Here is a 23,916-nt window from a genome sequence, read left to right on the forward strand (position 1 = left end):
TGTGTTTCCCACTTAGAGAAGTTCCTTTAGCATTTGTTGTAGAGCTGGTTTGGTGGTGCTGAATTCTCTTAGCTTTTGCTTGTCTGTAAAGTTTTTTCTATTGAATGTGAATGAGATCCTTGCCTAGTAGAGTAATCTTTGCTGTAGGTTCTTCCCTTTCATCACTTTTGGTTTTTTTTTTTTTTTTTTTTGCTATGCGGGCATCTTTTAATTTTTTCCAATTTGATTACTATATGTCTTGGCATGTTTCTCCTTGGGTTTATCCTGTATGGGACTCTGTGCACTTCCTGGATTTGGGTGGCTATTTCTTTTCCCATGTTAGGGAAGTTTTCGACTATAATCTCTTCAAATATTTTCTCTGGTCCTTTCTCTCTCTCTTCTCCTTCTGGGACTCCTATAATGTGCATGCTGTTTTGTTTCATGTTGTCCCAGAGGTCTCCTAGGCTGCCTTCATTTCTTTTCATTTCTTGCATCTTCTCTATCTTTGCCTCCATTCTTTTTCTGAGGTACTGGATCATCTTCACTATCATTATTCTGAATTCTTTTTCTGGAAGTTTGCCTATCTCCACTTCTTTTAGTTGTTTTTCTGGGACTTTATCTTGTTCCTTCATCTGGTACATAGCCCTCTGCCTTTTCATCTTGTCTGTCTCTCTGTGAACGTGGTTTTTGTTCCACAGGCTGCAGGACTGTAGTTTTTTTGCTTCTGCTGTCTGTCCTCTGGTGGATGAGGCTATCTAAGAGGCTTGAGCAAGTTTCCTGATGGGAGGGACTGGTGTTGGGTAGAGCTGGCTGTTGCTGTGGTGGGCAGAGCTCAGTAAAACTTTAATCCACTTGTCTGCTGATGGGTGAGGCTGCGTTCCCTCCCTGTTGGTTGTTTGGCCTGAGGCAACTCAACATTGGAGCCTACCTGGGCTCTTTGGTGGGGCTAATGGTGGACTCTGGGAGGGCTCAAGCCAAGGAGTACTTCCCAGAACTTCTGCTGCCAGTGTCCTTGTTCTCACAGTGAGACACAGCCACCCCCTGCCTCTGCAGGAGGCCCTCCAACAGCAGCAGGTAGGTCTGGTTCAGTCTCCTATGGGGTCACTGCTCCTTCCCCTGGGTCCCGATGCGCACACTACTTTGTGTGTGCCCTCCAAGAGTGGAGTCTTTGTTTCCCCCATTCCTGTCGAAGTCCTGCAATCAAATCCCGCTAGCCTTCAAAGTCTGATTCTCTAGGAATTCATCCTCCCGTAGCTGGACCTGCAGGTCGGGAAGCCTGACGTGGGGCTCAGAACCTTCACTCCAGTGGGTGGACTTCTGTGGTATAAGTGTTCTCCAGTTTGTGAGTCACCCACCCAGAAGTTATGGGATTTGATTTTATTGTGATTATGCCCCTCCTACCATCTCATTGTGGCTTCTCCTTTGTCTTTGGATGTGGGGTATCTTTTTTGGTGCGTTCCAGTCTCCTCTTGTCAATGATCGGTCAGCAGTTAGTTGTGATTCTGGTGCTCTCGCAAGAGGGAGTGAGAGCATGTCCTTCTACTCCACCATCTTGAACCAATCTCCCATATCCACACTTTAAGTGGCAGCTTACCTCCTGTCTTCGCCTGACTATGATAGTAAAATCATAAGAAGTTTATATTTAGAGAGTGCTTAATATGTTCTAGTCATTGTACTAAGTTCTTAACATGATTTGCCTTCAGAATATCCCTAATAAGGAAGGTATTATTATTCCCAATATACAGACGAAATTAAGATTCATAGAACTTAACTAGTTTTCTCAAGACCACAGAGCTAGGACCCTACATAATTTGTCTCTAGAATACATGTACTCTTTACCACTGCACTGTACTGCCGCTTTAAATGGAGTGAGATAACTTTCCTCTAAGCTCTTATAGGAATCCTTATGATTTACTTGATAGGAGTCATTTATGCCTTTTATGATTTTCTTCCTGTGTGTGACTGTGAACTTTAAGGTCCTTGAGAGCATCCTTGTGCCCCAGACATGCAAGGCTGATAATCAGGAGGTTCACACTGGGATGACTGTAGGAGGTTAAATGTGGAAATATCTGCCTAACAGTTGGGTCTTACCACTGCCTGAAACCCTTAAGCATCTCACCCACCAACCCAGCCATGTTGACCCCTATCCTTGGAGTCCCTGCTTCTCCTGGCAATCCAGAAGCGAATGGGTTAATACCTAGAACACCAGGAAACCTCCCAAACCCTGCTCCTGCACTACGATCCCTACTCATTCTGATTGGTCGTTGCCATGTCTGAGCATCTTGAACATCACCCCATCTGATATTTTGAAAAGTCCATTGTAGATGCTTATGACTGTACGCTGATGTGAAAGAAAATAAGGGCAGATGGGAAAGAAGAAAAATACCGTGCAGACACTGGAGGATGGTGACATTCTGTTACCAGCAATGGTAGCAGAAAATGACCAGCAATGTCACACGGTAATTATGGCATCCCAGTGAGTTAAACTCACTGCGTGTATCAGAAACGTGCATCAGAAACTCCCTGCAAGTTTCAGAGGCAAGGCACTAGGCAAATTAAAGGCAGGTTATAATTTTTAATCACTTAGCAACCAAGCACACCTGTGACTCTATCTTGGTGAGCAGCTATGGAGGCATGGGCCCACCATCACCAGCGGAATCATCAGCTAGAGAATATTCCTTTTGTTTGTCGCTGTTCTGACCAATCATCGCCACAGGCTTTCCTGAATCCTGCAGCAGCAGGAGTCCTGCTTAAATCCAAAGCACGAATCCATCCCTCTGGGATTCTGCCACAGAGAAGACTGTTGGTAATTTTTTTTTAAATGTTCATTAAAAACCATTCTGAAACCATTTTATTTCCTGGATGAAAATGGCATCACATTAGCCCTACCAGACCAGTCCCCGAAATTTAGAAGAAAATTGTGCAGAAATACAGAGTTCATTTACTCAAGTAAGCACACACCTGCATTACAGAATGGTTCAATTTTCATCCCAGCAGCAATCCCTGGGTCTGAGTTACATAACTGAATAATACATTTAGTATGTTATTAAATGGTGCTGCTTACCTCTGTAATAACAAGGCAACTTATGATTATGTTGGACCTAAGCTCTGAATATTACTGGGATGCATTTAGTTGGTAAAACATTCTTCTATCTGCCAAGAATAAAAATGCTTTGTAATGGCAAGGGAGTCTTTGTACAATTACTGAAAGGAAACATTCTGCAAATATACCTTTGATATTACCTACCATTCATCTGTAGATAGTGTCTTATTACTTCAACAACCCCAGTTTCAGCTACTCTCTTCCTTCCTTTCTTGATACTCCTCTGTCACCTTTTCCTTTTTACCCCTACCCTCTTTGATTTTCCTTCTGGCTGCCTGCCAGTCTTAAAAAAAAGAGGAAGGCCATAGTTTTTCTTTGTGAGAGTAAAACTGGAAAAAAACATCAGAAGTCTTCATATCCTGTGATTTTGCTATTCAGCAGTTTTTTTTAAATTTATGATTTTGTACAGATGTTTATGGTACAGATGTTTGATATAGATGTTTATGACTATTCAGTGTACGCTAAGTTGACAATATAGTCTAGTTTAGTCAGTCACAACCCTGTATGTGATGTCAAGACCTTGCCCCCAGAAATTATGGTTTACTTGAGAATTCTGGGCATCAGTGTGTTTTTGTTTTTAAGTTCCCCTGGTGATGTTAGTGTGCAGCCAGGATTAAAGATCACTGCCCTGGTGGTTAAAACTAGTGTTGTGGAACCAAACAGTCTGAGTTTAAACGCAAGGCTCTTACTCATTAGATAAACTTGGGCAATTTACCCAGACTCTAATGTTTGGGTTTTCTGCCTGTAAAATAGGGATAGTTACAGAATCTTTCCCTAAAGTTCTTGGGAGGATTAAATGAGATAATGCATTCAAAAGAACTTAGCATAGAATCTGGCACATTGCAAGACCTTAATAAATATTAAAATATCAAAAGGTAGTAAAAAGTTAGTATTTAAAGTTTTAAATATTAGCTTGCTCTTATACAGCAAGTTCCCTGAAAATAGAAGCCATGCTCTTACTGCTAAGATTACCTAAAGATCAAATCAGACCACATCAATTTCTTCCTGAAAATCATTCAAAACTGTCTATGGCTTATCCATAAGGGGTAAAGTTCGGGTTTAAAGGAGAGCTCCATGATCTGTCCTCAATGCATTTTTCTTCAGCTTTAGCCCTTTCCACTGCCTGACATGCTTCCTGAGCTCAGGCCTGGTTGAAGTCTACATGTCTTCTGCCTGTGTTGTTCATTCTGCCTGGGATAGTCTTTACTCTGTCAAGCTTCTATTCATTCATTAAAAATCAGTGTAGAAATTATGCTTTCCTATGATGTCTCCTCTTTTTTCACAGTAGTTGTTACATGTAATGACCAAGAAAGAGCTAGAACTCTAGGTTTTCTTATAGCCAAGGTAGGTCCTGTTGTCACTGAGCTCTGTGGACCCTCATTTGTGCACACGAGAAAAATGTAAATAGTTTAATTTCTTGGCTTGTACTATGTGTCTTTGTTTTCAAGGGAAAACCGCCTTGTTACAATGACACTTAACTTGAAACGAGAAATGGGGCAAGCCCTGGGGACAGAGAAGGGAGTTGATTCTGGGGACAGTGTATGGCTAACACTTAAAATCTTTCTAGATCCAATGTGCTCATATTTCAACAATAATCCTATGTAGCAGCCATAACCCCAACATTCAGAAAGAATAGGGTTCCATGGCTGACTAAGCAGGTTCTCCAAGTTTCTCTCCTCAAGGCAATAGCTCTCAGGACTTCCCCCTTAAACTGAGTAAGCAGGTCTTGGGATTAGGGGACTCTCATCAGACAGAAGACTAGGTTGAGGCGAGAAATCTTCTCTTGCATTAAGTAGGATGGAAGCACAAGTCATTTAATTTGAACAGTAAACAGAATGTAACTTCATTCTGAATGCCAACTTGATGAAGTGAGACATATGGCCCAGTTAAACTAAATGACAGCATCAAAACTCATGAGAATGGCTCATGGAATCCACTGCTAGAGTCAGCTAGTTGTACAACAAATTTATAGAAGGAAAATTTCCCTACTTTTAAGCATCTGCAGTCCGAGGAATCCTAATACTGAATCATTTCAAATTGGTCATGAACATGTCAGAACCTGAAGGGATCTCAAAGATCATCCAACACAATCCCTCTGTTTGCACATAAGAAAAAAAAGAGTTGCAGTTTAGAGGGTTTGCCAAGCTCACACAGGGGGCAAGTAGTGGTTATGGGCCTTGGGACTGAGTTTGGAACTCTCCTGCCATGATGCCATACCACGCGGATGAGGATCGTTATTGCCAATACCATTGATGTGGGCAAGGACAGCGATGTGAGGAACCAGATCTCCACATACACCTTCTTCATTTCCAACCCTAATGCCATCCCATAAAAATATGGGAAAATGCATCTAAGAAAGATATTCTGAAAAAGCAACTTTGTAGCAACAGACAGTTATGGAGCGTCTGCTGTGAGACTACATGGGTGAGTTCCAAGAAAACAGTTACTTGGGCCCTTGCAGTGCTGGGTCTATAAACAATGCAAGTGATTTCCTTTCTGTGGACTTGAAACACATGCACCACTTTTAGGACCAGTTATTCTCTGTGATGCACACTGACAAATCCTGCTGAATAAATCAGACTGAACGTCAAGCTCCCCATCAGGATCAGAAATGAGATCACTTGGGAAATGACCACAGGCCCCAGAGACCGTAGAAATAGCAACCCCAGAGCGCAGTGGCAGGATAACCAAGGTCTAAATGTTTTCATTGCTGATGTAGAAAGGAATATGTTTCTAGAAAGCATTTTTATGTGTTTTTTTAACACCTTTATTAGAGTATAATTGTTTTACAATGGTGTGTTAGTTTCTGCTTTATATAGAAAGCATTTTTAAAATATTCTAAATGTATATTGACAGTATGGAGTTTGCTATTTTGCTATACTTTATGTGTATATATTTTTTCCTGGACCCACTAAGTATTTTTATATAGATACTGAATTAATGCTATTTTAAAATCTTTTTTTTTTAACTTCCTGAGTAAATATTCCCATTGAATATTGAGAAACTAACCCTGAGGATCAATAAGAACTGTCACTGTGCATTTACATTCTTTCGGGAGGGATTAATGGCTCCTCTAAAGAAACTCCACTGACAAAAATTTCTATACCCACTTTTTTATAAACACATCTAGAAATATCTCTGGCTTAATAGCAAAAAGAAATCTGTCCCTTGAGAAGATTATCTTGGCTTCTTAGAATAAACCAGCCCAATGTCTACTTTATTTTATATTTACAGAATCTTTTACGGTTGGCGTGAAACAAGCAACATCCTAGTTAATTTGGCAACTTAAATTTGTATCATGTTCCCTGGATCCACAACAGTATAAACAAGATTTAACCATATATAAGTACAACTAAATAAGCTTGGGCTTCTGTATGTGCAAACTGAGATATTTATAGTCATCGATGGAGAAACAGAGGAATGAATTTGAGGTTATTTCAGCACTAAATGCCAGATGATATACAAATGAATACTGACTTCATTTTATTTGAAGAAAAGGGACTCGTTTACTCATCAGGTAAATGTGTTATCTGCCTTGCGTGGTACTGGAGGCAGACACGTGTTTTGATGTACAGTGGACACTAATTACGTGACTTTATGAGCCTACACAAGCTATTATTTCAGTTTTACCGATGACCAAACAAGGGCTTAGGTTAAATGTGTCCTAGATCTCAGTACTGTCTTGACTATTAAGTATGAAATAAATGTCTGGACTATAGATACACAACAAAAGGAAGATTTCCCCCCGCTTTTTACCTTCACTCCAGAGGAGTCCTTCACTCCAAAAGTCCAGATGCTGGTGATGGCATCTGCATTTTGTAAAGTGACTACTATCTGCTAGGCACTATGCTGCATGCTTCATATACAGTATCATATTTAACCAACCTCCAAAAGCAAATAGCAAAATTTTATAGGTTACAAAACTAAATCTCAAAGAAAGGAAGTCACTTGCTAAAGATAAAGGTAAATGGCAGAGATTGGATTAAGACTCTTAATTTGTTTCATTCTAAAATAACTCCATTTTTCACCCAACAACACAACCCCCCCCTTTGAGTTCACTCTGTACCCATAACAGGCTGCGGCCCCATTACCAGCCTCCTTGCTTTCCATGGAATGGCTTGTGGAAGGCATGAAGGAAAGGGTGAAAAGAGGCAGGGAGAACGTGGCAGAAGCATGCTCACACGCTGTCCTGTGGTGTGGACATTGGACACTTGAGACCACTGGACCAAGCCCTAAGGACTGGTGGCTACAGCCACTTACAGGGACATTCTGTGCCTATTTCAATACTTATTCCAACTCTCTTTTCTAAGACCTTGCTAAGAACTGAAACAAAAACTGCACACCTGTTCACTTCTACACAGTGAAGCTGGTAACAATTTTGGCATCTCCTTGAAATAGCATTTCTACTGGGAATAATAATAACCAATGCTAGAATGTTTCCATCACAGTGAAGTGAGTGAACCTGAGAACACTGTTTGTATATACAGGGTAATAAACTAACTGTGAGGCGCAACCATAACCATCTACAAAGTGAGGCCTTAAAAAAAAAATAAAAGGAAGGTTTACCTGCGTGCTTTCAAGTAAAGTCACAGAAAGGTGCTACTGGCAGATTTGCTTGTTAAGCTTGACTGACAAGGGACGATTGTTTCGTAGACCTGTTCAACTCAAGTTCTGACTGCATGGCTGCAGTCTGTGCCCTGCTGTAAGGGACTGGGCGAGGCAAGTGAGGTGCCTGGTGGGTGAAATCTACGGAGGCAAGAACTCTCAAACCAACCCTGCCTGTGTGATTCCTCTGCACTTCATCCCAGCCTGAAGCTAATACAGATTCTGTGCTGACAACCCGAGATGCTCGTGAATGGCTTAAAACAGGCATTGGAGGGACTCACGGGGCCCAATGGCTCCTTAATTCTATAGACTTCCAGGCACAAGTGTCAGGGCTTGTCCTTGTGAAAGCTACCAGCATGGCCTTTTCACCTGGATCATCTCTTGTTCCTTTGCCTACAATAACCTGCTTCACACCTTCTTAATTTGGGAAATCTTGCTTGCCCTTTCTCTCAGTGTTCCCTTACAGAATCCATTGGTGTCCGTGTTTTAAAGGAGGACAGCAGTTAATATAACTGAATCTCTCATGTGTGGGACTCACAGGCAGTGTGTGGGCAGGAAGCTGGTGTTTCAACCCTTAATGGGGGAGCTATTTGGCAATGCCTGGATACTCAGCTCTAAGAAGTAATCAGCTGACTGGGTGGAATTTGCTTTAGGAGCTATCAGAAAGACCTTCAATTGCCAAAAGAGACTAATTATTGTTGTAGGGTTTTAATAACAATTATTATGTTATGAGAATGCTAACTGCAGTATTGTTTATAGCGGCACAAAACAGGAAATGACCAAAATGTCCATGAAAGGGATGACTACATAATCCCAGGTGCTTGAATCCTAGGGAGTTAAAAAAAACTAGATGGAGAGTAGCCTTATATACTCTGACTTGGAAAGATGTTTAAGTTATGTTTTTGAATGAAAAAGGGAACTAGAAGAACAACACATCTAGTAGGAAATTACATATAAAAACAACCAAATTAATTTTGTATATTTTTTTCTTGGCATAATTATTCACTGAGAAATGCAAAGGAAAGTGTTTAGAAACATGCATATCAAACAGATCACACTTGTGTGGGAAAGGGGGCCAGGACAGGGGTGATAATCTAAACTGGCTTTTTAAACAGAGAAAACATGTGTATTTTTTTGTAATTAAACATCTGTAAGTGAAAAGCTAAATATCTAATGGCAGCATTGTAGCAGCTACAACAGATTACTGAATCTGTGCTTATGAAATGCCACTGAATCAACATAGAGCCAAGTGACATCTGGGGTCAGGGACTGGAGTGGTATTCAGAAGGGCAGAAGTTCTTTTTCAATTTCATCTACACTTTATCTCTTGCCAGCTCTTGAGTTGGCTACAGACACTGCAAATGGGAATTTGATGATATTGGGGCCCTCTTTGAGGGTGATTTCAGGCCCCTGTCCCAGCTAATGGTCTTCCTATTCCTGATGCAAATGTGTGGTTTAGACAGTATGTTGATCTGTGGGGTTATGATTGATACCCCCTTCCCCCACCTTAGCCCATAGGGCGCTATGCAGATGGTCACTCTTCCACCTGTGAGCCCCTTACTTTTGAGAGCAGGGCATTCATCCTATCTGCTGATAACTGGTATTAATCGTATGTTCCTTTTACACAAACTTGCTCACTGATGCTGATGCTTTTCTGCAGAAAGTTTAAATGGAATGGATGAAACCAGCAGATGTGGTAACTCAAGATGTGATAACCCTTAGGATCAGATGCTCTCAGGTAATGCCCACTGAGAGGAACAACCTTCTGAGAGTGGAGGTGGAGCCCTAGGAAGTAATATTTGTGATTGTGTGATTAATAAACATAACTGCATTGACAAACATTTATATACCTGGACACATATTGCTGAACCATTTTTTTTTTTTTTTTTTTTTTAATTTTTATTTTTTATTTTTTATTTTTTTGTGGTATGCGGGCCTCCCTCTGTTGTGGCCTCTCCCGTTGCGGAGCACAGGCTCCGGACGCGCAGGCTCAGCGGCCATGGCTCACGGGCCCAGCCGCTCCGCGGCATGTGGGATCCTCCCAGACCGGGGCGCGAACCCGTGAACCATTTTTTAAATTGAAATTTTAGATTTATAGGGCATAGATGAAAAATCCCATTGAATAGAATATTATTAATTATTCATCTCTGATGTTTCATTTTATATGCGTTAGGATTTATTTGGGTTTCACATACTGAGTTCACCAAAGGAATGGTGAAACCTATTTAGGGGTAGCTGAAAAATGTGTGTGTGTATGTGTGTGTGTGTGTGTGTGTGTATGTGTAAATATATGTATATAATTATAAAATTAAAATACATATATATTCTCAATAAACTGAAAAGTGAGGGGTCATCAGCCTTTATTCTGCCTTATTACAGTGATTTGAGTAGCATCTGGAACAATTAGACCCCTCTGTACTTCAGCCTCCTCTCATTAATACCAAAGAGAGAATAGTATAACTCCCCTGACAGTGAAAAAAAATCAATTCTGAAATTAGCTTCAGGGACTCCTAATGCCCTTTACAATGTCTAAACATGCTGGTACATGCAAGTGATAAAACTCCTGTCTTTGGCATTTCTTCACCATTAAGTTTAGTTATTTCACCAGCCCTTTTCAATTTCTCCCACGATGCTAGATGCTGAAGACCTCACTGACCCATTGCTGTAAAAATGTTATTTGTATTTTTCTCAAATTTTGTGTTCCTCTTCAAATAAATCACAGCTTATTTCTTTATTCAATCAGAGATAAGAATATTTGATGTATGTGTCTATGTTTTTTCCCTCCTGCAAAACGTTTGAATGGAATGGATGAAACCAGCAGATGTGATAACTCAACAAAAATCCCTTAGGATGAGATGCTCTGAGAGTAGTATATATTATTTTGGTAATTTTTTTAAAATTAAAAAAACTTTTAAGATTTCAAATACAAAAGTACATAAATGGAAACATGAACATCCTCTCCTCTGTATTGCAGCTCGCATGAGAAATGAGAAGGGCAACTGTCAAGTAATGCTGGTCTATTGGTGAGGTACCTACTGTCTCCCTCCCTCCCTCTTTCCCTCCTTCCACACCTTCTTCCCTTCCCCTCCCTCCCTCCCTCCTTCCCTTCCTTCCTTCCTTTCCTCTCTTTTTAACTTTTCAATATCAGAATTCTCAAATATGCACAAATGAGAGAAAATAGTATCATAAATACCCATGCCCTCATTAACTTATCTTCAAAATTTACTAAACCTATCCCTTTTTCTAATATTTTAAAACAAATGCCATATATCATGTATCTCTAAAAGATAAAGTTTCTTTTTTTTAGCCTAACCAAAATATTATTACGACACCTAAATATATAATATATTTAGTTAATATAATAGAAATATTTAGATTTAGATATAACCTGATATCATCTGTGATAGTCAATTTTATGTGTCAACTTGCATGGGCCTCAGGATGGCCAGATATTTGGTCAAACATTATTCTGGGTGTTTCTCTGAGGGTGTTTTTGGATGAGATTAACATTTAAATCAGTAGACTGAGTAAAACAGATTGCCCTCCCTAATGTGGGTGGGCCTCTTCCAATCAGTTGAAGGCCTAAATAAAACAAAAATGCTAACCCTCTTCTGAATAAGAGAAAATTTGTCCTGCCTGACTGCCTTCAAACTGGACAGTGGCTTTCTTCCTGCCTTCATACTTAGATGGAAACATCAGCTCTTCCTGGGTTTTGACCCTACTGGCCTACACCATCAGCTTTCCTGGCTCAGCATCAGCATTCAGACTGGGACTGGAAACAAACCATCTGTTCTCCTGGGTCTCCAGCTTGCCAACTCTCACTCTGCGGATGTCAGGATTTGGACTTGCCCACCTCCATAGCTGGGTGCTCCCATTCCTTATAACAAATCTCTTTATATACATATATACATACATACATACATATACATATATATAAATACATATATATATATATATATAATCTCCAATTGGAGATAGAAAAACATATATCTGGAAAACCCTGATTAATACATCACTAATCACCAGACCATAGTCCATTTCCCCATATGGCTCAAAAATGTCTTTTAATAGTTTTTTTGAATTAGAATCCAAATAAGTTCCACACACTATTTTCTAAGTCCATAAATATCAGTTACAATTGTGGGAAAGTCATAGACTGGTTTCCCTTTTATGGTATTTCTTAAATAATATTGGCTAAACCCCACAACACAGATCATTAACACAAAATTTAGACTCTGATTCCAGAGTTATAAAGATCAGAATGCATGCCTTCAATGTGTCAAGACTGGACAGAGAGAAAATGAAACACATTCCTACTAACACTAGTATACTCTTGAAAAGTCAATGAGCTTCTTTTCTGCCTCAAGTTTCCACATCTATAAAACAGGAAATGCACATGGGAAATCTTTGTTTGGCCTTCCACACGGCGATGTCGTGAAGGTAAAAGGTAGCCTCATGTGATTAACTAGTTCTGAAATAAAGTATCAAAAAATGAAGATATGTATATATTATCATCATTGCCACCTTCATCCAAGGAACCTGTTTTGTTTCTTTGTTTGCAACTGGGGTCTTATTCTCCGATGAAATTTGCACTATTAATGCAAATTTGTGCTGCATTATTAAAATGAACAAAAGTAAGTCAATCAGTGCTGTAATGAAATAGGCCTGGCCTTCGATCAGAAGTAATTCGCTAAGTTTAACACAGGCTGAAAAGCAGCAGAAGTTGACCTCCTAAGGCCACTGCTTCAGACACTCACCCAGTACTATTGAGGTAACTCTGTCCCAAGCTGCAGTCCTTCGACAGAGAAGATGGATTGAACCAAAAGGCTGGCAGGCACTGACCATTGCTGTGTCGTTCATAACCATAGTCACTGTTGGGGAAAGAGCCAAGAGAAACCTTTCAGTAGATGGCAACACTACTGACAACAATTGCGCGTCAGTGCACAGCCAACTTCTACCCTCGTCAATTAGCCAAAAAACAGGCATTCACTGAATCAATGTCTTTCCAAAAATGGAATCATTTTTCTTCCACGGAATATCTATCAATTACCCATGAAAACATTCTACAGAAGCCATTTTGAGAAATGCTAGCTTGGAGGCCACAGGGGTGCATGTGTAGAGAGGAAAGCTCAATGCCCAATAATTCCCATTAAACACCTTTAAGCTGGGAGAGTAGATGTTGTTCTCATTAGGGGGAGACACAGTACTGATTGCGGTTGGGCCCAGAGAAAGCTATAATGGTGGAAGTCGTCCTCAGTGTCAAGTGTCACTGAAGAGTTTAAGGCATCCACATGTGGCATAATCCTCCTTACTAGTTATGTCTTTGGGGTGCTCTTCCAAGACATCTGGATCTACCAAGGAGAGCTGAGCCAGGTCTGTCTGTGCACAAGCCATATGCTTCAAAGTCATAGCAGGAAAGGAAACATCCTTCAGGACTGCTGCAAGCATTCCCCCAAGGAAAAGCTCCATCCTATGCCGTTAACGCTGCCAGTTGCTTTAAACCTTCTCTCTAGTTTGGAAATAGTCAAAGACTTTTCTCAGCCTCCTCGCATTCTTATCTCCAGGAGCCTCTGAGTGGCCTGATATTCTTGGCTTCTGAAAGATGAACCCGGCGCAGAGTATGGCAACAAATTGCACCTCCACACACACAGATAAATCGCAGGTGGCAATCAGTGAGCATTAGTATGAATTAGCCCATCTGTGTAACGGAAGTGAGATACTGACACACGAGGGTTGGGGAAGGAGAGTTAGGCTTGCTCAGGGGTCTGTCACCAGGCAGCTGGCACCTAGAATTCTGCCCATACCAGCTGGCTTTGGTGCTGATGCAACACAGCACGGGTAGGAAGACTTCAGGAACGCTGCCTACAGGACACCCAGTGTTCATTTAAGGAATAACAGGCAAGGTCATCTGGTAGAGGGCTGTCCAGGGGAGAGCCAAGCCAAGAGAGAACATTCAGTGACAACCACCTTTCATTATGCTAGAGTCAAGAAGAATCACTGAAGCTCTAGCTACTAGTAGAAACCAATAGGATCATGGCGATCCTTCCAAAATATTTTCAGAAATCATGGAGTTACAAAAATCCCATTTGACCAGGTAACCTTACGATGGCCTCGTTCATGAGGCATTTCCCACTTCTCCAATTACATTTTAGTTAGTGGGATGAGCTGCAGATTCCAATCACAAATGAATGCAGGAATTGGGCCAAGACTAGGGGGAGTGAGAGATGGGAGAAGGGGGAAACTTAATTGATTTCCTTACCCTGTGTTCTTTTCACCCTAGTCAAGCTTAAAATTGAGAAGAAAACAACACATGACCATGCCAACAGCAAAAGACTAGCTTATGTTGGAACCTTGTAGAAAAGATTCCCAAAGGAACAAAGGTTTCCAGAAGAAATCAGGGAATTGGGACTTACTTTTTCTCTTTGGTTTTCTATGTGAAAATAAATTTGCTCTCTGCCAAAGAATGACTGTTTGGTAAGGCTGAAGTCAAACCACTAAGATAAAAAGTTAACTCCCCATACGGTTCCTCCTTGAATAGAGTGAGTGAAGGAGAAGCAGTCAGGTTTCAGAAAGAGGGATGTGATGAATGACACACTCTCCATGGAACTTTTCCCTGTGAATGTATTTCAGGATGTCAATCCTGAAAGGTAGGACAGAGATAAAATATTTTTGTCATTGTAACAATGTTACACTGACTGAAACAGAAGTCAGGGCTGGGGAGGACCCCCCAGAATTCCTTGTGAGCCCCCATGTAACTGAAGCTCTGCCTTCCCTCTGGCTGAGCCCGGAGAGATAAAGAACTGACTCTTGGCTTGCCTTCTTTACCAACAAGAGAGGAACAGCCTTGGGTTATCGGTCTGAGTTCTGGCAGCCAGTTTGCCAGGCCTACCAGTACTATTTATTTAGAGAATGCTCCTGTCATGGTAGCATGACAGATGACTTCCTTTTTCTAAGATATGTGATGTGTATGTACACAGTATTTCAGCCCAATCACTGATATTTTGATGATCAGAAACGTGACTGATGATCGCTATGTGGCTAATATTGTTAAATGAATGTCTTTGGTTCTTATGCTGGCCAACTTTCAATTATTTAACACTGATATACACATCTATCAAATGCTTTCTCTAAACCTAAAGCATATAAATAAATTTTATAAAGAAGAAGGAAAAAAAGGAACAGAAAGTGAGATGGACATGATCAAGGGAGTTACGACCTACTCATCCTCAGTCATATTTCAGCCTCATCTGAATGTCAAACCCAGAACAAAGCAAGGGCATCACTGGACCCACAAGCTAGCTTTCTGCTTAACTAATGCTCCAGAAAGAACACTGTGGCACTCTGAGTATATTTAACTTCTCAATGTCTCAGTACTTTTCCAGTTTAAACTAGCTTAATCCTGGTAAAGGAAGAAGTCTCTCTTACCGCTAGGTTCACAAAGCCACAGACGGCAATACTAGTGACTCCATTCTTGCACTGAATTCAGAAAAGTCTTCCATGGCTGTCACAAGCAATAGTCAGCTACCCACTGATTGAAAACATCCAGGTATAGACAATTTATTGTCCTACACGATCATTGTTCCACTACCAGGAACCCTAGATTCTAGAAAGACTTTTATCCTGAGCACAAATATGTTTGCTCCCTGAAATGTCCACTTACTGTTTTCAGTGTTGCTGTCTGAAGAAACTCAGGGTCTATCTAGTCTCTCTTTTTGTCCTGAGATCTGTCAAATATATGAAGGTAGTTACCAGCCATCTTCTGAGTCCTCCTTAAGTCTAAAGAAACCCCCAGTTTTTCCATATACACACGCACATAGCTAGTAAGCCATGATGTCCCCAAGTGGTAATTTCACATGAATATAGGCTTGTCACTTGGATCTATGCATGTTACTATTATTTGATATCTAAGCTTTCATTAAGGCCCACGTGGGTTTGAAATACCAGCCAACTCTATGGGATAATAGCACAAGCTCACCAGTCAAAATCAGCCTCTGTGCAGACACAGGGTTCAGACTCCATGGCTCCTGCGTATTTCCCTTGCATACATTTCCGCTCTGATTTTCTCTTCTTATATATCCTTTTCGCTCCCATGATGCATGCTTCCCCCTGTAAGGACACAAGAATCTCAGGCAGTCGGGCACATAGCTTGGACCTTCCCTACTCCACATCAGGACAGTTCCGGGAGAGGGTCTGAAGCCTTAGTGTAATGTGGACATACGCAGTCTGCTTTGTGCTAACAGCATTTCCCTTTCGATGTCTAGAGCCCTATCATAGAACATGGTGACGAAGGCAATCCTAAAAAGCACTGAGGGTGTGTCCGAAAGTCCGGAACTCTATGTATTCAGCAAACCTTTACTTGCCAAGGTATTAAGTACTAGTGCTATGAGGGACACACAGATAACTAAGGCAACCTGCAACAGTGTATGGCCCAAAAAATCTGTAGTAATTAAGTTCAACTCTTCTGTAATAAAAAATGTATACATTTGGTCATTGATGAGCATATGAAAGAAGAATATTGCTAAGAAACATAAAGGTCCATTTTGCCTTGATATTATGCCTCTGCCCACACAACTTTATAGCACTGATTTTTATATCCATCTACCAGATACGCAAGAGCACTAAATTCAGTGTTTCTCCACGAGATAAATAAGAGCTTTGAATATCATAATGCGTGTGCACTCCAAAGGGGGAAATATCAGTCACGTAAATGAGCGGTCCTTTGATTGCTGAGCCTCCGAGGAGAGTGGGTGATTCTAGCTGATGCAACTCCCACTGTCAAACCCAGCTCTTCGTGTGTCTGCAGGACCAGACGGAGTTTTGTCTAAGCTAGTCTACACTGTCTTTCTTGAGCAAACTGACTTTAACCAGCTGCATTACACATCTACATGTAATTATACGATTTAGTCTAGGTTTGGGGTATATGATGTGTCACGCTCTGGATATGGTGATGGCTTTGCAAGCAAGGGCCTCTACCATGTCCTTTGAGAGGCCAGCAGAACGAGTTCTGCCTTGGGAAGTCGAAGGAGAGATGCTTTCAGCCAAGCACTCTGATATGAGCAGGGTAGCAGAGGGGCCAGGATGAAGGAAATTTTCCTATTAATAATTCTGCATCCTTATATCATGAGTACCTTGGAAGGAGGCAAGAAGTGCTACCTAATCCCAGGGAAGCATAGCAGTGGAGAGGGAGAATTTTACTGGCACCGCTCACGCAGCATAACTTTGTTATTTCATGTTTCTGTTTGCACTGCCAGAGAAAACTGAACAGCCATTCCTCACCCTGGCCCCCATACCCTGCAGCCAGATGACACGCTCAGATAAATTATGTTTGGACCTCCTTGCCGAGTTGGTATTTCATTCTGAGTTGTAAGCCTTAGCCAAGCACATTTGAATTTTATCTCATTATATCCTAGTACAATAAAAACAGAAGTCACTTCACAACAAGCTATAAATGTTGAGGTTGTTCACTGCTGTGGCACACAGAACACATAAGAAAGCACCAGACGGACAACTTTTGCCCAGAGAACCCCAATTCCTACACTTTGATGACTTGCTTCCCCCCAGTACTCTCCACGCCTCCCACCAGGACTCAGCCTCAGCTCCCTTCCCCCTACCTGGCTGTGCAGCTGCCAGGGTCTGTAGTCCTCCTCAGCACAGCGTCTATCGAAAATGGACCTGTAGTCCACTTTGACCAGCTGCCATTCAGAGCGGTGGCTGAAGTGTCCGAACACTCTGCAGAGTTCATGACGATAAAAATAATCACAATAACAGCAATGCTGACAGTTATACGTCACTTACTGAATGTTTGCTATGAGGTTAGCACAACGCTAAGCATATCACATTTGATATTACATATCACTTGATCCGCACACACATTTCTGGGGAGGCTTGCTATTATTGGCTCCGCTTCACTAGCCAGTAACCTGAGGCTCAACGAATTTTGTTAACATGCAAGAACCAAAGTCAAATCACTAAGAACTGGTAGAGTCAGAACCCAGGGTGTTTGACTTAAAAGCCCACTTTTATATATTGTACAACAAGAACGGTTGACCAAAAAAAAAAAAAAAAAAACCCAAAATTGAGAAAACCATAGACACTGCCTTCTTTGCGGTCCAAGATTATACCTCTAGGTTCTCTTGCTAATGTACATCGTTCCCACGGTTTCCAGGCTACTTTACCTTCCCACCAGTCCCAAGGGAAAGTGGGCAGCAAGGCTGAGGAGTTATAACTACTTCCTACTCTGTGCATTCTCTTCTCCTTACTCAGAGAGACTCAGCTGTTTAATGAAGTGTTTAAATCACCTATTGTCGATATAAATAAAAGCCACAAGGTAGCCTTTTCAATCAACTTTTTTTCATCTGTGTTTTGCAAACATAAAAATTGAATGAAGACAAATTATGGAATAAATTGCTAATCCAGCTATGTTTACCGTGGGCAAAACGTAGCTATTAGGCATATTACATTTTTGTTGCTCTTTTCTATTGTTAAAAAAAAAGGAGTAGGGAGAAAAAATTAGAAAATGGACCAGCTATTCACTTTGATTTAAAAATTATCACTGCCAACAGGATCAACTGCTTTAAAATCTTCCCTCTCTGTTTTTTCATGTCCAATTTTCCAGGAGAAGGAAAAATCACAGTTTCATATTTCAAATTCAAAGCTCATGTTTTGAAACCCAGAGGCAGGCAAGCCATTAATCAAGTCTTTCACAAATTAATGATCATCACTTTCCAGACAAGAATGAGTATAAATGCAATTTCCCCAAGAACAGACTGTTCTCGTGGTTTCTCTAATATGCCTCACAATTGGGTTAGGTAAAGAGCCAGGGAAAAATAACATCCTTTGTGGGGTTTTCACCAAGCTCTGCGTTCTGCCTTAAAGTGCAAATCATTCTTACGTGCCTGTCATTTTCTATATATCAAGCATGTTTATTATTAAAGTTTTTAATTGATAGCTTTATTTTCTCTTGAAATAATCACGTCTAATTTCCCTAAGCCCGTTCAGTATGGGAAGAAATAGGCTGTACCATTTTGCTGCCAGGCCTCAGTGTGGGTCTCTTAATTGCTAGTAAAGAGCCAAGAGAATGGACGCCCACATTATTCTTTCCTCTTTGCTGTGGAATCATGAAGTCAGATGTACTGCCTTTGCTAGCAACTTCAAACCTGACAGTAGCAATGTGAACAGGCTTATCTAAAAACAACATGTTTCTGGATCTATATTTAGACTAGAAGACATCATAGTTTCCACTTACGTCATGATTAGAGTCTCTTCCCCAGGCTCACCCAGAACTCCATCCACAAAAAGTGGAATAGATGTGAAACTGTATTTGCTCCAAGATCTCCCTTCATCAAAACTTAACCTGGTGACAGAAAAAATAAGTCATCGGATCTCACAAGAAAAATCCTTTCCAAGAAAGGATACTACCAGCCAGGAGAGAATACATTTTAGAAGTACCTGGGGCATTGTCAAAGTGAGCCTTTTATATGAATAAGTGTTCTTAATTACATCAGAAGGTAGATATATAGTTTAGCCAAGTGATTTGGGACCCAGATGTACTATAACATCAATAAGGGGAGAGCTGCATGAAACGGGAATGATAATAAGTCTTTGATAGAATTTTTTTAAATTTGGATATTTTATTAGGCCTTAGACCTCAACGTGACCCTCTCCAAAACCTCGTTGTAATTTAGCAGCAAGTCTTACAGGTGATTCTGAGAACAATGGCCGTATGAGACCCACTGAGACAAACTTGAACCAGCCACCTCTACGTGATCAAACCCTTAGTGGTATCCTTCTTACATTGTTACAAATCCTGGTTGGCTCATTGAGTAAATTGGTGCAGAAGGACGGACTCTGGAAAGTAAGAGAGAACTCTGCAACTCAGATGGTCACACAGGATGTTTCCTTTGCTCTGCCTTTCTCTAGGATGTCTTCCCCAAGCTAAGCCTCTGTTTCTCTTATTTCTGCAACTTTCCCTTTCGTCAGCAAAGTAACCGACAGTGGAGGGAAAATCAAGCCTTTGACTTTGAACAAGGCCGCCTGTGGAGAGAGCCATTTTCAAAAACACGGATGACAGTTTATTGGAAACCCCTCTGGAAGTTAAGCCTTGAATGTCCATCTGTGGAAGACCTACAGGGAGAGTTGCAGAGTATCACTGCCCCCAAAAGGAAGCTAAGGAAGTAAGATCAGGAGAAATGAGATCCGAGCAGAAGTGTCATGAACTGCTGATCTCTGTGAAGAGTGCACATAGTGAATGCAAATATTAAACTCCAGGAGACGTTATTTGGGAAAGCTGGTTGCAAGAAATTAAGCTATTCAGAGATTATCCTTGCTAACCATTCTACCCATGACTGTACTGAAAGAATAAGGTACTAGAGGTACTGGCGTGGGCAGGGGGCTGTCACATTTGAAAACCATAATACGGTTCCTCTCTAAAAGGCAGAATCAAGCTCCCTTTCTCTTCCCCTCTCCCTCTGTCTCTCTCCTTTCCCCTTCCTTCTTTTTGCAGTAAAGCAAAGGTATAAGTTACATTCTAGCAGACCTTGACAATTTACTACAAGCAAGATCACAGTCTGACAGCCTGACTTAGACTGGTCTTAGCTGTGCGGAACCATCAAGGTGCATGACTCATTACCAGAGATGTCGAATCGGGAGAGACGTATGCTTCATAGCAACCAGGACTCCACCTTGATCCAGATACAAAACACTGTGCTCTTCTTCAAAGATCTGGAAGAGGAAAAACACACAAACAGGGACACACACCCACAGGCACAAACACCCAGCGTTCAGAGAATTAGTCTTCATTTGAGGAAAAAAATTCTCCCCATGACAGAACTGGGTTCCCCCAAAGCTGTGGGAAGATGGAAGTTATGAACAAGGTTTCCCATGGTGGGCTCCATGTACCACTGGTGTTACATAAAATGAGTTTTTTGTGCTCCACAAGAGAAACCTAAATACTAAGAGTTATGTATTCGGGTTTATAATCCCATCTTTTTGTGGTAAGTTCTATTGAGTCCTATTTATGATGATGTTGAAATATTGGGTAATTGTCATATTGGATGATAACATCTTTAGATGGAAGAAACGTAAGAGATACTTTATTCCAACATTATCATTTTTACAGATGAGAAAAGTAAGGTTTAGAGAGAAGTGGTGACTTGCCTAAGACCACGTAGATGGTAATTGATGGCGCTGGGACTTGCAGCATAATAGTGCCCTTTCCAGATGTAATTATTTCAAAGTTTCCAGGTATTACAGGGGGCAGATGTTCCTGTTCAACTCAACAGTAGTTATAAAGTAGTTGTAGTCATAAAGTCTGATCAAAATGAAATCTATCTTTGGGTACGTGTGTCATTGGGTCTCTCCCCATATGTGGAGAGATGAATCTGAGGTCAAATGGAGACCGGCTGAAAACAATTTGTAAGTCCTCTCCATACAAGATGCGTACTGTTTTCTCACAGTCACACTGTTAGCATAGCCTTGTCGTTGGTTACATTATAGACATAATTGTTTCCCCTTTGTTTACTTCTTATATCCAAGATGTTTCCCAGGACTATAGGAGAGGCTTCTTTGCTTTGTTTGGGATATTAGAAGGAAAAAAAAAAAATGACACCCTGGCTCTCTAACTATTGTCCATAGGAAGCTTAACAGTCCATTATACAGCTCCTATATATCTCCAAGATCAAAAGCCCCGGAGTTTCTTAAGCAAGTTTCTTTCCTGCCCCACTCTTCTCAAAGCACGTGAACTGCAGTGCAGATCTATGAAGCTAGGAAATGGTAACTAGACCATAACATGGATATCTCTGTCTAAAATTTAAGGCAGAGTGTTCTTGTTGCTTTGTGATTACGTGTGCATTAGATTTCAATTTAAGGTGCTAGTTATCGTATGATAATTAAATGTCAGTGGCTTATTAACACATATTTATTGAAGTGTAACAACCACGCATTAGGCACATATCTTTTTATGACTGCTAAACCTCATTAAGTGCCTGTTTTATAACCTAGGAGTAACTAATTTTCATTCAGAAGAAAGAGGAAGCATTTAAGCTAAACACATTGGTTGAAAGTGATGCCATTTCTACTTTCCCTAACATATGCACCCTGATGGTTATTATTCTGTCTTTCGCCCATGAGCTTTAAACATCTCAGAACACCACCTGGGTAATGGTTATTTCTATATCACTGCGTTACCCTCTATTCTGACTTCAAGGCAAGGGGAATTTATGGGGGCAACCCAGTGTTAGGTATATAATCTCCCTTCCAGGCTTCACGTTCCCTACATAATAAACTCCCCAGAATTTTAGTTTTCATTTCATGGGAAAAATTCAGTCATATCTAATTTGGTTTCATTGTCGCTTATAAACTTTCTCACATATACGCTGGGATAAAGGGTCATTTTTATCAAACAAAGAAATCAAATTTTCATAAATGTTTGCTAAGCTCAAAACATTTTGAAAGACATTCATAAAACAAAAAGGAAAAGAAACACATTGATAAGCTTTAGGATTCATATGTGGCTGAATAAGTTCCCAGAATTGAACCAAGCTGGAGAATTTTTATAACATTTAAACTTCAGTAACCGGACCCAGGATACTTTCTTACCTGCCTCCAAGTGTTCCCTGCATCTGAAGAGACAAACATGCTGATGTCGCTGTCTGACAACTCAGAACCTATGTTACCTGGAGAGAGCACATCACCATCAGTGAAGGGAACTTCTTGCAAAAGCTAACAATGGGCTCTGCTGGCAGTGTGCGTTGCCCGAGATGGATTTAGACTGCAAACATTATATCTGAGCAGGGTTTTTCACCATACTTGCCTCAGGGTCAATGGCTTAGGTGCCTTTCAAAAATATTTTTAGCTTGCTCATTAAGTTCTAAGCTCAGATATCTAACTTGTTAAAATAAATACAATTTACAGCAGTGAGCAAACCGGGCAAGCTTCTTACCTGAAGCCACTATGATGCTGGGAGCTGTGTCTCGGCTGGCAATGATCCCTGATGTGTAGGGATTCTCAGAGACCTTAAGGTGAAGGTGTAGTGAGCAATAGGGCTGAGAAGAGGAGAAATGAGGATCATAAAAGTACATCATTTAAATGTTTGTTTAAAGCTCAGATTCAGAGCACCCGCCATTCATCCAACCATCCCATCTATCCATCTATCCATGAACCCATCCATTCACCCATCTTTCATTCCACAAATATCTGGTGCCCACTAAGTATAAGACAGCTGCCAAGTTGGTGAAGGAGAGAACACCTTCATTTTAAGTCTAAACTACTGATATAATTGCCATTTGGCCATTCAACAAACATTTTAGCACTTTATCTGTAAAACACATGGTGTAGCTTATGAAAGAGTTACATTGACTAAAGTTTGGTCTCTGCCACCTAAGGAGTATATAATTTAAGATCCTTCTATTGATTATCAAAAGAGAATATTTTAATAGCCATGAGATCAGTACAGACAAAATATGAAATTCTAGAGGATGACAAGCCTATGTCCAACTTTGGATGAGGGGAAGTTTCCAGGAGAAAATGGTGCCTGAGGCAAAGGTGGGTAGGATATGAACTGCACATGAGATGTTCAGGAGGATAAAGGACATTTCAGGCCTAAGTAAGATCAATAACAAGGAAAAGAAACAGAAGAATTGATCTGTAATACAATAGATAGTCAGGTAAGACCAGAGGAGAAATGATATATGACATTGGAAAGAAAGTTGGGGCAGGCTGGGAGGGCTGTGAAGAAGTCACTTGGCATCTCTTAGACATTTGAAACCTTGGTCTCAGTTCTACAGAAGAAGCCGTATGACGTGTGAAACTGTCCTGACATCCACCAGACAACTGACATAGCGTCTGTGTCAGGGTATTAACCGACCCAGTGTTATTCGATATAAATGTCATTCTTATAGACAAAATGCACTAGTAATAACAACTTAAATGAAAATTTAAGGGACTTATGTGTGTGTGTAAAAATCTCAATCAACTTCTCAGATTAAGACATCAACAGTTTTTAAAAACAGGATAATAAATCTTATACAAATTTCATTTAAAATAGTTCTTGTACTGAGTTGTCAAAAACTACAAGTTTGGGGCTTCCCTGATGGCGCAGTGGTTGAGAGTCCGCCTGCCAATGCAGGGGACACGGGTTCGTGCCCCGGTCCGGGAAGATCCCACATGCCGCGGAGCGGCTGGGCCCGTGAGCCATGGCCGCTGAGCCTGCGCGTCCGGAGCCTGTGCTCCGC

At 40.9% G+C, this 23,916-nt stretch overlaps 1 protein-coding gene across 4 annotated transcripts in view; it reads right to left on the reverse strand.

Moving 5' to 3' along the window:
* The window catches only part of SORCS1 (sortilin related VPS10 domain containing receptor 1), a 587,212-nt gene that overhangs the window by 87,076 nt on the left and 476,220 nt on the right, over positions 1 to 23,916 (reverse strand). For all 4 annotated transcript variants that reach the window (XM_055081262.1, XM_024121364.1, XM_024121365.1 and 1 more), the window contains exons 11-17: positions 22,626 to 22,728; positions 22,283 to 22,359; positions 20,316 to 20,407; positions 18,933 to 19,040; positions 17,299 to 17,416; positions 15,663 to 15,793; positions 12,445 to 12,558 (exon numbers count right to left, since the gene is read on the reverse strand). In XM_055081262.1, the coding sequence (XP_054937237.1) occupies positions 12,445 to 12,558; positions 15,663 to 15,793; positions 17,299 to 17,416; positions 18,933 to 19,040; positions 20,316 to 20,407; positions 22,283 to 22,359; positions 22,626 to 22,728 (743 nt within the window). The remainder of the gene's footprint in view (positions 1 to 12,444; positions 12,559 to 15,662; positions 15,794 to 17,298; positions 17,417 to 18,932; positions 19,041 to 20,315; positions 20,408 to 22,282; positions 22,360 to 22,625; positions 22,729 to 23,916) is intronic.

This window comes from Physeter macrocephalus, chromosome 20 (genome assembly GCF_002837175.3).
Source record: "Physeter macrocephalus isolate SW-GA chromosome 20, ASM283717v5, whole genome shotgun sequence".
NCBI lineage: Eukaryota > Metazoa > Chordata > Mammalia > Artiodactyla > Physeteridae > Physeter > Physeter macrocephalus.